At 50.8% G+C, this 15,007-nt stretch overlaps 1 protein-coding gene across 2 annotated transcripts in view; it reads left to right on the top strand.

Annotated features, from left to right (window-relative positions):
- The window catches only part of AOAH (acyloxyacyl hydrolase), a 145,806-nt gene that overhangs the window by 119,829 nt on the left and 10,970 nt on the right, over positions 1–15,007 (top strand). Inside the window, exons 20-22 of one of the 2 annotated variants that reach the window (XR_005065736.1) lie at positions 4,172–4,248; positions 11,082–11,564; positions 11,845–11,846. Coding sequence is in view for 1 of the 2 variants with exons in the window: in XM_037041139.1 (XP_036897034.1) it covers positions 4,172–4,248; positions 11,082–11,210 (206 nt within the window). In the remaining variant the exon portion in view is untranslated. Of the gene's footprint in view, positions 1–4,171; positions 4,249–11,081; positions 11,914–15,007 lie in introns of those variants that run through there. The other variant, XM_037041139.1, reaches the window with a different exon arrangement.

Genomic DNA, 15,007 nt, shown 5'->3' on the forward strand with positions numbered 1-15,007 from the left:
TCTAGACCAAAGCTGGCTGGTGTCCCACTGGTGACCTCAATGCCTGTGGGCCCCTCCTTGTCCTCACAGCAGCAGAGCTGTGGCCCCCTGGGTGTGAGAAGCTGCAGCTTCCTGGCGAGGCAAGTGGGCTCAGGCTCCCCACTTTATTAAGTTCAATGTCTAGTTCCCTTTGCTCCCATCTCCCATGAATAATTAGCTGAATACCAACAGTAACATCATGACAGAGCATATTGCAATCACGGTTCTGTCCCCTGAGGGTGACACAAGAGCGATCTGTTCTCTACTCTGACAGCCTCGGTCAGACCCTGAGAGGTGATCTATCGCTCATCTCCCAAGCCTCTCTACCTCTTGCTGACTCGCCCTCCAACTAATTGCTTCAGGAAAGGGCAGCGGAGCGATTAACGTCCTCTGTCTTCGCCTGTGCCGCACTACCCAAAGAGAGGAGGGAACATGCCACTTGGCTGGCAAGGTGCCACTTTGACACCGACTGTTGAAATACACCATCCTCCCTCCTCCACTTCCACGGGCAAGTCCTTTGGAGTGAACCCGATCCTTAGATTCCCCAAGTATCTGTTGGTAAAACAGCCCATGACGTCCTGGTGCCAAGCAGGATTCTAATCTCTCCCTTTAAATGCCTGAGAAAGCTGCAGTTCATCAAGGAACCACCGGGTGTCGTATGGCATCTTCTTCCACGACCTCTATTGCCTCGGAGAAGCTGGTCATTAGCAGAGTCTGTCTGACTTTGCAGATGAAGAAAGCACATTATGACCAAACCCGGAGAGACATGTGTTTACCTATTTTGAATTGCGGTCCCAGGTGGGAAGGAAACCCACCAACTAACCTGGCTACCCCTGCGGACCCCGCCCCCAACTCTCAACTCACTCAGGGAAGAAGCAGAGACCACCATCTGGCATTGCAGTTTTTCTGAGGCAGCAAAATTTCACCCTATACACAAACTAGAAAGGGTCACTGTGTCTGGCACTCGCCACAATATAGGTGAGACCTTAAACTCCCGCCTGTGTTACTGACTCTACTTCTAAGTGTTAATACTCATGTCTGCAAATACGTGATGGCTGGTAACCTTTGCCGACACAGTGATCGTGTGTGAAAAGGATGTTTTCCACTGTGAATAGACAGATTGTATGTAGCCTTGGTAACCTGTGGCATGCCTTTTAGTACCTATCAGGGAATTTCATATAAGCCAGGTCTCCCAAAGGCTGAATTCCCTCGTGATGCCTGACTACTGAGGGGGAGAAGGGGGTGGGGGACAAAGAGGACTACGTTATCACTGATGTACTTCAGAACTGAGGGAGTCGGATCATAACAGAATGTGGGCTCCTCCCACTGCCCCCACCCTGAGGTGTACCCCGCTACCTTGCGAAACTCAGCAACTCAATATCCCTTTTCTTTCCTTTATGCTTTGGTTGCATAGTTTTCTCTTCAGAATCCCTACCTCCTGGGATCACTCAGTTGCTCCAAGGGGAATAGGAATGACTATCCTTTCTTGTTTTGGAAAACAGTCACTAATTCTGATGGCTGGATTATGTTCATTTGTTCCATCACAAATAACATCCATCACCATCTCTGCTTCTCTCTAGGAGCCAGAATTTTTAGTGCGGTTAGCGATGTGGTTAGCGATGCGCACCAAAAATTCAAATCGAAATGGAAAGAGCCCAGACTGACCTTAAGCCTAGGTGCCAAAATTGAATTGCACTGTAGGAAAACTCAGGTATAAGCGAGTCTGGCTGTTTTAAAATCGGGCTCCTAGTAAACATCTCTCTCCAAGGAACACAATCTCCGCAAACTGTGTGTCCCCAGTAGGGCTTCAGTTTGCTTTCTGCTGCGGGTTTCCCACATTTTCCAATCGCAGTCATTCTTTCGGAGTTTTCTCTTGGCCATTGAAGACACAGGTTTGCATTCAAGTTGTCACTCAACCTTCTCTGCAAGTGTGGTAAGTCAGAAAGTGTCCTAAGAGGCTAAGTGGGTGGTCCAGTTCAGGTCCCCCTCTTTAATACAATCTTCATGTTTTATTCATGAGACTCCACAACTTTCCAGCAGGCTCTGTCTGCGGTCCTCACAGCGCTCGCCTCCCACGGTCTTCTGAGCCTGGGAATTTAACAGCCAGTCGGGGTTTTCTTTTATTCTTTCTTTTCTTTCTCTTTTTAGCATTTGTATCACATTAGGTGAACCACCTGAAAAACAAAGGGAGAAGCAGGAGAAAGGACAGTGAGAATGTGGGCAAAGTAAAGGAGCAGAGATGGAAGGGAAGCCGTGTCACCTCTGAAGTCACAGAGAGGACTGGGACACTGACCTCTTATGAGACAGCTGGGTGGGGGCACTTAATGGACCCCGTGGGTCTGCAAGGTGATAATGAGGTTAACACTACCAAGGAACAAAAGCATCAGGGCGGGGTGACCGGGGGTGACACTGGCTGTGCATTTGAAGAAACACTTCCAAGTGCCTGGTGCTTCCTGAATGGTCACTTACTGTCCAGATTGGAGGTACCTCAGAGAGAGAGTCAGTATAAAGTTATAGAGTAGAAAAAAAAGAGTAGGAGACTGATCCATCCTCTTGGAAATGAGGGAGAAAGAAGAGCTGAACCCAGCACGGGTGAGGGCACAGCAGGTGCCCAGGACCTGCTGTCTCAGCCTTGGATCCCTCAGAGGGTGGGCCACAGCCCACAGGAACTGTGAAGGGTTGGGTCCAGAGGGAAAGGCAGAGCAGCTGGAACTGAAGCTGCCGCAGAAAGTCTGATTCTAAGGTCTCCCCTTCAAAAACAAGCAAAGCAGCCAGGCACACTGAAGACAAGCCAGGCGAGCTTCTCCAGGGCTCTGCCTTTTGCAAGGTACCTACGGCCAGGGGCGAGTGCTGAGGTCTGCAAGCCGGCTCAGCAGAACTGGCCTGCGCCAATGTTCCCATGGGTTCAGCACCCTTCCAGCTCTGAGCTTCCCTGCAGCAGGGCAGACATGTTCCACTCCTCCAGGGAGGCGCCATCCACCAGCATGAAGCTATGTCTCCCTTGGGACTCCCTGTGGAGAACACGATGGATGTTGTCCTCGATTTGAGCTTCCCAAGAAATGCAAAGGCCACTTTCTGACAGCTGCTTCCAACAACCTCCCATAAAACTCAGATGCAAAATATAAAACGGTGTGTCCAAGGCAGCCATCCTGCCAGGGGGGATGCCAACACCCATTGGAGGCTCCGTGTGGGGGACTGCAAACCTCTTTCCTGAGCTCGGAGAAGGACAGCAGGATTTACAGCCCCGCTGGGGACAGGGATTGGGTAGCAGGTGGGGATGGCATGTTGTGATCTTAGGACTAATTACAAAAGCAGCATAATATCGATTCAGCTCTGGGAAAGTCCAGCTTCTTTTGTCCAATCAAAGCCCCGCTGTAGGATTCCCACTCCTTCCCTTGGGCAAGAGAGGGAGAAACAAGGAGGGCACAGACGCCTGTCCTCGGCTTTCCCGTGGGGGAAAGAGGGACGAACCGGAGGAATCGTAGCTGTGCCTGCTCCCCTGTCCCGACGCCAGGGAAGTGAGGACATGGGCCACTCCAGGGGGCAGTGGGTTTCACGTTTTTCTCCCTGCAGGCTCTCTAAGATTTGAAATTTCCTATGGAAGGAGAGTTTTATTGCTTTTCATCACTTTGGGGCTCAAACTATTTCCTCTGTAGCCCTATTCACTCTAACTGTGATGTTGAGATAATTTTACGTAATCACATTTTGGACGAACTGTATGATTTTTCATGGTGACGGCTGGCCACGGGCAGGCAGCATCCGGCAATGGTGGTCCATGGAAGGCGACATCGAAACGTTTGATTTCCCCTCCTGCCCCCACAATCCTGTCCCACTGGCCACTTGGAAACGAGATGGACTGAACTGGGTGTCGAATATCCAGGCGCTTGCCTTTCCTGGCTGTGCAACTACATTTACCCAACACTCACACAGTGCTCCTCCTGAGTTAGGGAGAAAAGGCAAATCACACAACGGGAAGATCATTTCTGCCCAGAAAGCCCCGAGCCCGAGATAACGACCCGGGAGGCCAGGCTGAGTGGCCATGGCTCAGGAAGGCAGTGGGCAGCCCTGACGACGTCGCGCACTCAGTCCCTGCCCTCCGACTGTTGCGGTGGCAGTGTGTCACTAACCCTCTGGCTGTGTATGTGCCCTGCAGTTATGAGGAAGTGGAAACAGAGAGGCGGGCAGCCCTGGCAGCTCCTGGAGCCGGTCGATGGATTCCACCCCAACGAGGTGAGCACGCCCACACAGTGGTTGCTGAACCAGTATCTGTTAGGGTTTTATTTTGTTGTTTTGCTTTGTTTTGCAATCTCACCTGATGATACGTTTATTAACTTGAGAGAGAGGGAGGGAAACATCCGTGTGAGAGAGGAATACTGATCCGCTGACTCTTGTACGTGCCTGGACTGGGGATCAAACCCACAACACTCGGGTGGACAGGACAATGCCCCAAGCAAGGCTGTTACCTTTTTCAATATAATTATGCATGCCAGAAATTATCTGAGGTGATGTACATATAAGCTTTAATAGAGGATTTGGTAAAAATACAGTGAAAATTGAGTGAAAGTAAAACAATGTAGAAATGATACCTTGGCTTCTTGGCTTAATGTCCACAATTCATATTCACGTAACGTGTGCAGGGAAGTTCCGAGAGATGTCGGGGAGCACCTGCAACATCAGCTCTGGGCTTTTCAAGGGCAAAGAGGGCATAAGCCATGGCCTCCATAAGATAAATGATGATAAGTACACACAGAAAAATGACAAATTTTCCTAAAAGGGAGCCCTGTGAGAAATCTCTTCCATGGAACCTTCTAGAAAGGACACTGTGACAGAAAAGCAAGGGGGATGGACAGCAGAATGATGTCACTTTCTGCCTCAACCCTTTCCATTACCCTGGCTGCAGCCAGGGAAGCTTCACTTTTATCTGTAACATATACTGAACTGACTTAGGATGTGTATTTATTAAAAATAATATTGAAAGAAGGACTTCCAGTCAAGATGGAGGCATAGGTACACATGCCTCGTCTCTGCACACAACTAAAGCAAAAAATACATCTACACTACAAGACAAATGTCACCCAGAATTGTCAGAAAATTCAGCCATGTGGAAGTCCGACAACCACCCAGGGCTGGGTCTCATGGTGTGCTGGGCTGGGGAGGGATCTGCCTCTGAGTTTACGTGCTTATTGGTGGGATTTAATTCCTTGAGGCCTGTTGAGATGAGGGTCTCAGTTCCTAGCTGATTCACGGTGAGGGGCCACCATTAAAAGCAAGTGACAGGTCCTGCCACACTTAAAGGAGAGGGACTCTACCAGTGTGGCTGCAGCAAGGCAGGAATCGCGGCTCTTCGCAGAAGAACTCACCCGAAGGAAGGCCTCGGAGAGCCTTAGGTGACTGGTGGGAGCAGCTGTAGCAGAGAGTTGGGAAGAACAGTCAGACTGCTGACAAAAACGCAAAGAAATTTGACTTAGGAAAGAAAAATGATAGGGCCAAGACCCCAGACTCAGGTCTGTGACGTGTGCAAAATGCAGCAAGCCAACCTTTTCCAACAGCCGTTTTTCAAAGTCTCTGCAAAGCTAAGCACCTGAAGAAGCACTTAAAAAATCTCTGGGCCTGGAACTGGACCACGGTAAACAGGAAATGAGGGAGGAGCCACAGACGCACGTGAAGGCCAGCTTCCTGGGCTGCCCCAGGACCAGCCAGCTGAACACCCCAACACCCTGTCCTGGCGGCTTTGCCCAGCACAGCTCTACGCGAAGCGACCTCCTCTCCTCTCTAGTGCCTGTAGCAGCTCAAACCATCTTCTTAAAAGCCCCCTGCAAGCAAGAAATTTCCCGTGATGGCAACTCCCTCCCTTCTCTCGGGCCCTGAATCCTGTACACTGCAGGAAGCAGACAAGAGACATACTCAGTGGGCTGGTTTTAAGTAAGTTTATAGCCTCCTGGTCTTTGGTTGTTGCAACAGGCAAGCCCCCGGGAACCCAAATTGCTGGACAGACTTGTAGGGTCCCTCAGAAAAACAAAGATGTTATGCCGGCAGTGACCAGGGGCCAGGGAGCCCTCAGACAGCCGCCACTTTCAGCCGGCCCTGCCCACGCCTCAGGGACCAGGTCTGCTCAGTTTGCTTTACGTACCAATGAGCAAGAGTGGTTTTGGTACTGATACTGAATCAGCACAGAGGGGCTGGAGCCTTAAATCTAAGTGCCGCTTACACCTCACCACGGTCATATGGTGAAGTTCACAGATTCAAAATTAAGGGGTCCAGAAATGGCCAGAAGCCCCCTGGACCGTGTTCCTGGGCAGGTGAAGAGGCCGGACAAGCAAAGCCAGGCCTGCCTGGTGGAAAGGTGATGAAGAGCATCCTACCAAGACAGTCCAGAGCCTACATCCTGCCAGAAAGACAGATTCAGGGCAGATTTCTAACTGGTTTTGTAGCACCTGGAGTTCGATTCAGCAAGGATTCAATGGAACAGGGGTCAAGCCATGAAGAGCTTTTGGCCCAAACTATATAATCTGACTCTGAATTACATTTATTCTTTAAAAGTATTACCAAAATGTAGTTACTTTGTCGGGTTGACGGACTCAAGAGCTCTATTTCTAGAGCAAAATATCTACAGTTAGCCTATGAAGTGGGAGCGAGGCGGAACGCCAGGTAACGTCCAGCTGTGACCAGCGTCGGGCTTCCGTCCTGCTCCCCCGTGTCTCACGGACACGTGGGGTAGACCTGCCTGATGTAGCACATTTGCTTGGAGAACCAGGGACTCCCCTAGGGAAGAACTCACTATAATGTGGTCAAAAGGGGGCTCTGTGGGAAGTCACCGTGCAGGGGGATCTGACCACAAATTCCTACCTGGGCAGGTCTTGGTGGGCAGGCACGCCCCAGCGTGTACATTCTCAGTAAAAGGTTTCTCTTTCCCCTAAGCAAAGCCTGGCCATTGCCCCTGCACATCTAGGTTCACACAGCTCTGATTTAAGGGAAACCACCCTGGAGAAAGCACAGAATCTTCTAACTGCCCTGCAACCTCATCCCCCCCTTGCCTTCTCCCACTCCCATGGAATCTTGCTCAGGTTCCCTCGGTTCCGAGTGCATGTACGGAACTGCCAAGCTGGTACTCCCCGGAGCATTCACGATCTTGCTCCCCGGCAACTGTGGTCAGTTAGATGCACATACAATCTTATAAAGATTCTCTCCAGCTTTGGACCCTTCTTACCTTGAAGATAAGTCCAAATATGGGTAAGCAAGGACACGTGGCTCCACTTAAAAGTTATTATCAGAAGGAGGGAAATTCTAAAAGCCCTCAGGAGGCTGTCACCGGGGCCCAGTTAAGAAACGGCAGTAGGTCCCCCTCCCCTCACTATGAACTCATGCCTGAATCCTGGGGAGACCAGGAGCTTTGAGTAAAAACAGAAAGAACTGTTTCACCAAAATCTCCCACTAGCCAAGGGTGTATTAAAGTCGCACTGCTCTGTCTCCCCTTCTGCGAAAATTTCAAAGAGGAGCCTTCCCCGTGAACCAGAGACCCCGACCTGTTTCAGGCACCAGAGACGTTTCTAAGCAGCAGCAACCGCAGGCAGGCAGGCAGGTGGCCATGTGCTGCAGAAGCACCTGGACAGGACCCTGCAGAGACATGCCAGTGACCAGCAGATGTGGGAGTAGCTGAGGAAGGGCCAGACATGCTGCAAATGGCCGTGATGCCTGGACAAACCAGCACCGCCCACGGGGCAGCTGTCTGGGCCTTGTCACGGAGCCAAGTGAGAGTCCACGACAAAAGACGAGACCTGCAGGGTCTAGCTCTGTTGACTGGGAGAGCCCACGAAACCAGAACCCCTGCATTTGCCAGGGTTCTGCTGGACCAGAGCGTATCCCATGCTTGTGTGCAGCAGGGTGAGTGGCCAAGGCAGCCTCTGAACCCCACCCTTACCCGCTGTGCACTGGCTGGAGGACACTGTCTCCATCCCCGGTCCTGATGACAAGTGCTAGGGAAAGGCATGGCAGAAATCTCCACGGGAACAATAAATTAGCGTGCATCCATCTGATGAAACACGGTGCACCAAGTGAAACCAGTGGTATCGATCTACATTTAGTGACACAGAAATATGTTTGTAATAAGAGCCAAGTAAATAGTAGCAGATTAAAGATGGTTATGGGTGTGATGGCTCAACTCCACCCATTTGTCAGCGCTCACAGAACTGTGTATGAACTGGAGTTCATTTCACCGAGGGTAAATCACACCGCGACGGGAGGGAGTGCAGAATGGAATTTACAGAGAGACCCAGTTTGTGTGTGTGTGTGTGTGTGCGTGTGTGTGTGTGTGTGCGCACGTGTGCGCATATGTGTCAGAAAGCCTCTACTCCCAGGGTTAGCAGCATCTCTCTCTATTATGCTTGTAGATGGACTTTCATTCCTTCTGTTTCTCTCTTTTTGCTCTATTGCTTTTTAAAATTCTTCTCAAAAGAGTTTGGGTTGCTTTACCATTTTTTTTCCCAATTTTTTTATTTAATTATTTTTCAAGTACAGTTTTCTCTCTATTACTCCCATCCCGTCCCACCCCCCATCCTCCCCCCTCCCTCCCATTTCCACCCTTCTCAGTTGTTGTCCATGTATCCTTTATATAGGTTCCTCTAAATCCCTCCCTTATTTCCCCTGAAATTCCCTCCCCTCTCCCCTCTGGTCACTGTCAGCCTGTTCTCTATTTCAAAGTAGGAGGGATCACAATACCTGATATCAAACTGTATTGCTTTACCATTTTAAACTCTGACTGAGGGAGCCCCATCACTGCCTGCATCTGGGGAAGAGCTCGTTTGGAGTCGGGAGAGAGGAGGAGGGCAGCGCATCCCCCCATCCCCACCCTCAGCCTGTGCCGTGTGTGGTGGGATTAGGAGGGGAGGCTGGTTCTGGGACGATCCCCCCATAGGTGCTCAGGAAGCAGTTCTCAGAGGAATGACTGATTAGAGTGGGTTGTTTATATCACACATCTCTGGTGCAGTGATAGCAACGCCACTCTCACGTTAGACTCACGATATTAGCGATGCTCATTCAAATATTTACATGCCCACTGGAGTGGCAGTCATCGGGTGGCTCTCAAACCACACGGCTACCACGTGCTCAAGTCTGAGCTCTGTCCTTTTACCTCTGTCCATCCCCTCCACACCTGTCTCCTGCCTCATCGCTTCAGACAGGGAGGTGGGTGATGGCGAAGCCTCAGCCCCATATCACTATTAGGAACACAGTGCGTGGGTACCAAGCTCACAGACCACAGACCAACAAGAATAACCCATGATTCTCTACAGACTGGGCAGCAGCCTCCCACGTGGGGAAAGAGCAGGCGACACAGCCGTGAGGCCTGTCCTCTACCCTCAAAGGCCCTGACTGCTGTGAGTGCCAGAAGGTCGGACCCTCCCAGAAACAGCTGCTGCCCAGTCAGCCCGTGTGGGGGTGTGGTGCATGTGGTGTGTGCAGTGTGGGGGGTGTGTGATGTGTGTGTGTGGTATGTTTGTCCCGCTTGATATGACCAAGATTACTGAGTTGGATGGCTGGGATTTGGGGTCCAGCTCAGCAGCCTCAGGAACATATTAATACAGTGGGAATATTTAATCCAGCGACTCAATCAGTTCTCATTTTCCCAAACAACTGCTAAGCCTTGAACACAACTGAGACCCAGAGAGGCCTTTCGGCCATTTTTTCCAGCCTGCCCACTTGGCAGATGAGAGAACTGCAGCCCCCAGGGTGGAAGAGGCTGCCCAGCACCACACAGGCAGCGCCAGTCAGAATGGGGCACGGGACCTGCCTGTGGGACCAACGTCCACCTACCCTGAACAAAGTCAGGCTGGCCCCACACATCCTCCCTGAACACTGCATCCCCCTCTGAGACCGCCAGCAATTGCAGTTCCTACATCATGAGCATTAAAGCCCCAGTGCCACCTGAGCCAGCTGGGGCCTGCAGGCCTGGCCAGGCCCCGCTTGCAAACTGAATGAGGCTGCTACCCGCCAAGGAAGATTGGACAATGGATTGTCCAATTGCTAACATGACGAATGGAGAGCAACTTGGTGGACAGCAGTGCAGCCGGAGAGTGAGCCTCAGGCTGGGGGCCAGACACGGGCCTCCAGCCCCACTCAGCCCCTACAGCACCTTCTCATCCCATCGGCCCCTGCTACTGGTCCAGCCTCATCGACCAGGCACACGGCTGTCCCCTACCTGCCACTCCTCATCACACCTCTGTGCCCTCGCATACACACAGCATGTCCTCTGACCTCGCACTGCTCCCCACGTGACGCACCTCGTGAGCCCTTCTTTGAAAATTCGGCTCAGCTGTCACCCTCTTCTGAGAAGACCTGTCCCCCACCCTGCCCCTGGCAGACTCGGCTCCCCCACCCCTCCCTGCCTGCTTCGCTCACGAGACTGGGAGTCCCTCCTCTCCCAGACCCCAGCCTCAGGCCTGCAGTACATGTGAGCTGTCTGCAGGTGAAGAGACAAATGGCTCTTGGCGAGTCACCAATTAGCACAGTTAGCAGCTTAACAATCCTCATTTCTTACCTCATGGTTTCCATGAGTCAGGAGAGCTGGCGTAAGTTCACAGGGTCTCCCAAGGCTGACATCCAGGCGTGTCAGCCAGGCCACGTTCTCATCCAGAGAACTCGACAGGGGAAGACTTACCTTTACATTCTCTTGGGTTGTCGGCAGAGTTCATTCCTTGTGGTCGTAGGACGGAGCTTCTCGTCAGATATCAGCAGGAGGCCACCAGCGCCCCTCACTGCGTGGGCTTCCTCCTGCAGTGAGGCAGCGGGCAGCGGGGCGGGGCGGGGGCATAGAAACACAGCCAGCAGAGCAGGGTTTTATAGGACGTCACATTGTCGCTGCAGGGACAGCCTTTCACCTCCAACGTACTCTGTTGGTCAGAACCAAGCGTTAGGTCCCACCCTCAGCAACAGAGGGGGAACATACAGAGACATGGAGGTAGGGATCATGGGGGACCGTCCCAGAGTGTGTCTGCCACATGGAGAGCAGAGGAAACCTTGCTGGGCGCTGCTTTCCTTGGTTGTAATTTGTGTTTTACTCCTCTCCGCAGGTGGCCTTGCAGCTGCTGGCTGATGAGCTCTGGAACAAGGTGCAGCTCCAGTGGCCCGAGGTGCTGGGAAAGGAGAATCCGTTCAACCCCCAGATTGAACAGGTGTTTGGAGACCAAGGGGGACACTAGGTCCCCAAAGGATGTGCGTTCCTGGGAGCTTCAGGAAACGGAAGTTTGTTGTAGGGGCCACTCTCTCCCAGACTCGCGGGGCTCTCCGTAGCAGCATCTTTGCGATGGTTTTCTCCCCTTTAAATGCATATCTGCATGATGGTGTGGTTCCATGAGCTTGTGAGCTGCTGGGGTCGGTTCCCTGCCAGCCGACCTGCGCATAACCTGAATCAAGTGCTTTGGGTACCATTGCAAGCAAGGGAGCATCTGTGCCCTTAAATGGCTAATTGTTGTAAAAACAAATGAGAAATCCAGCATGTCAGGCAGCTTATCCAGCCTTGAGGTTAGGGTTAGGGTCAGGGTCAAGGTCTCGGTGTACCAGGGACTGACCCAACCTCACTGGTGACCCTGAATGAGGGCTCCTCCTGGGAAGGCTGCTGGCTGGCTGCCAAGGACACTTGCCCCCAAAAACTATAAACAGAAAATTAGGTACAAACCTGAATATTTACTTAGAAATAGAAAACAAATCACAACAATGTACACATTTTTTTTAAGTTGACAAATACCACAATCCCACAAAGTCAGGAAACAGTGACTTTCCTTGGAAGGTTGTCTGACGTTCTTGGGCTGAGCATCGGACTGCCTGCTCCTATAGCAGTGGTTCTGGGATGACGCTGTCTGCAGATGGAACGGAAAAATAAAAGTGGTTGCTTGTGGTTGATAATTTTGTTGAGTTTCTTTATACCACTTATTAGTGGTGAAGTCACGCACAGTTTTAGTATTGTTGTGAAATAGGGAAGCGCTGTATCAGGTTTCTTCTGTGTGGGAGCGATGGGGGGCCACTCTCTGTGGGCACTGCTGTGGAAGTTTTCTGACCACCAAAGCACAGGAATGCTGAAAAATTTGATTGTGCCCATTTTCTTTAGCATGTCACCTCTCTCGCCCATCTCTGGTGGCAAGCACAGATGTGGGGGGCAGTCTGTGTACCCCCCAGACACCCCCATCAACAGACACGTCTTCCTACATTCCGTATCCCACATATGACATCCTGCTACCTACACCACTGGTTTTTGTGTTCCAACATCTCGTGTGATTTTTAAGCACCAAAATACCAATACTTGTCGTGGTGTTGTTTAGTTACTGTTTTTTTTTTAATCTGAAATCTTAATCATTCAGTGTCAAGATGCACCCAGAGAATACAACACTAAAATTTCATCTTCCTTTAGAAAGAATTCTATCCAATCCATCCTCGTTTTTAAATGCTTCCAAATGACTTTCCTGATCTTCTAATGTCTATTTTCGAGAATACTAGTCAAGTGAATCATCTTGTATTGCTTTTGCTGCTGCTGTCCCTGTCTCAAATGTTTTCACACCACTTCGCACTTGCTGCGGATCCGACTGACTCTTACTATTCAGGGCAGTGGTGTCTATAAAGTTGCCCTGAACCCTCAGTCGGCCTGCACTGAACCTGTGCTCCTGGGCTGACCAAGAAATACAGGGGACATCCCAGCAGGCCTCCGATCACCATATGATCATCGGCCTATCGATGCAGAACCTTGTTTTAGGAGTGCTTTCGGTTTGAAGGTGCCTTGTTTAATGTATAGCTGATTGATTACATTGAACTGAGGGCCAGCAGCCCTGGGACTCACCTCCGAAACAAGCTTGTCCACACATCTGTCTTCACCATAGGGCTCATCACAGACTTCTTGTCCTTAGAAACACTAGACAGTATTTTAGCATCACGCTCAGATGACACTGTCAGCAGTGAAACCATCAACAAAAAGCACAGAAGGGCCCATAATGTGGCAATAAATAAACCGTGAAAAGAACCCTTGTTTACAAAAGGCAGAGTTTCACCTTATTCAGCCTCAGCTGGGGACGCACAGATTAGGAGACTGAAATTTTTCACTGATTGAATGGGGGTTACAGGTACATTTTAGCAAGAAGGCAAATTCACAAATATAGAATTTGCAAATAATGAGTATTGACTATATCCTGAAATATCATTTATTCCGTGAATATTCTGATGCAACTGTAGTTACTAGACCCCTTATAAAGAAGCCCACATATTAGTGTGTGCCCATGTTTAAATATTTCAGAATATTTTTAGCAGTGTGACATTTGGTTTCAGCACAATTACTTTTCTTTGTAGCCCTCTATGTTTTACTTTTTTGTATTTAAAACATGGATCTGAGAAGGGGTCCGCAGGCTTCTGCGGCCTGCCAGGGGGTACACGACACAGAAAGGGTGCACATGCTGAGGGGAGCTTTGAGAAGGAAGAACTCCACAGTCTACAAGTCTGGACGCACAGCCTCCTCTCTCCGCCTCCTCCAAAGTCACAGGGTGGAAGTTCCACAGTGAAAACGTCTGTTCAGCTCACCACGGACCCGACATTTCTGACCTACAGCCCCTTCCTGGTTTGGGAGCTATCAGCAGCCTTCAGGCTGGGCAGCTTGCTCTTCATACCCACCTTGGGAAATGCTCATTAGAGGAATTCGCCTCAGGCCTGGCCTGGCCCATGTGGCTCAGTGGGTTGGGCATCATCCTGCAAAGCAAAAGGTTGCTGGTTCGATTCCAGGTTGGGGCACAGGCCTGGGTTGAGGGTTCAGCCCCTGGTCAGGGCGCATGCAAGAGGCAACCAATCGATGTTTCTCTCCCTCTCTTTCTCCCTTCTTTCCCCTTGCTCTAAAAATAAATAAATAACATCTTTTTAAAAAATAAAAACAAAGAGTTCACCTCTGACCAGTACACTCACTGGCGATGTCGACAGCAGTTTCCTGGGTATGTGAAGACTGGAATTCCCACTTCTCCCCTTCCACCTGAGACAGGGTGTCTTGGGAATCCTCGTTCCAGCGACAGCTTTCCTGGTGGCATGAAGTGACAAAGGTGGCACCTCGCTTTCGCCCCAAGGCGCGCACACGCACTGTGCTGTATGGACTTCCCGACAAATGGATGCATCAGTATGCTACGAATGTGTCAGCTGCTCATTAAATCAGAGCACAGGATCTGTCTTTGCCCGGGAGGATGAACTCCTCCAATCTGATCTGTAGAGGATCCCGCATAAATATTCATACAAACAAGGGCTCTTTTAATCTGGTCCTTTGCTTGGGGTAAAAGGGAGTGGGGAAGGGAGGCTTTCAAAGTTTGTCTTCTGGGTCCCTTCTTAAAACCACGGCATCAAAATATAATGGTCTCATCATCATGAATCTGTCATTAAGGAGGACTACTTTTCTGGAGTTTGGGATGGACAGACATGCAGAGGACAAATAAAGAGCACAAAATCAGGCTTGCTGAGGCTTTTCAGGGGCGTTGTGCTGCTGGCTGGCTGCTCTGTTTATAATTAATTACAGGGAGCATTTACAGGAGCCCTTTCAGCCTCGGAGCACTGCGAATGTAATGCAGGGGTTCGCAGCGCTCCAGTCTTCAAGCTGCAGCGGAAGGCGGTCGCGGGAGGACACACCCAGGGCTTTCACTGCAGCCCCAGCTCAGGGCAGCTTTTAGTCTCACTTGAGGACTCCACCGGCCGAGATGCACACTTCGCTGAGGCTCAGCAAAGCCCCCAGGTGCTCTCATTCTTACAGTGATCTCCACACTGAAGCTGGGCAAATAACAGCTGGAGCCCAGACTATGCAGGGAGGCTGCCGGGGGAGCGGACGGATTTGAGGGAAGGTACGTGGAGACTCCCAGCTCACATAACTCTCGTGGAAAGAACAAACTCTGCCCTGCTGCCTCTTGGCGATGGGGCACATGTCAAAACGCAGTCAATGGGGCCCTGGCCAGGTGACCTGGCTGGTTGGAACATTGTCCCACACACCAAA

The sequence above is a fragment of the Sturnira hondurensis genome, unplaced genomic scaffold, assembly GCF_014824575.4.
Source record: "Sturnira hondurensis isolate 20B ecotype Veracruz unplaced genomic scaffold, ASM1482457v3 Scaffold0002840, whole genome shotgun sequence".
In the NCBI taxonomy this organism is placed as follows: domain Eukaryota; kingdom Metazoa; phylum Chordata; class Mammalia; order Chiroptera; family Phyllostomidae; genus Sturnira; species Sturnira hondurensis.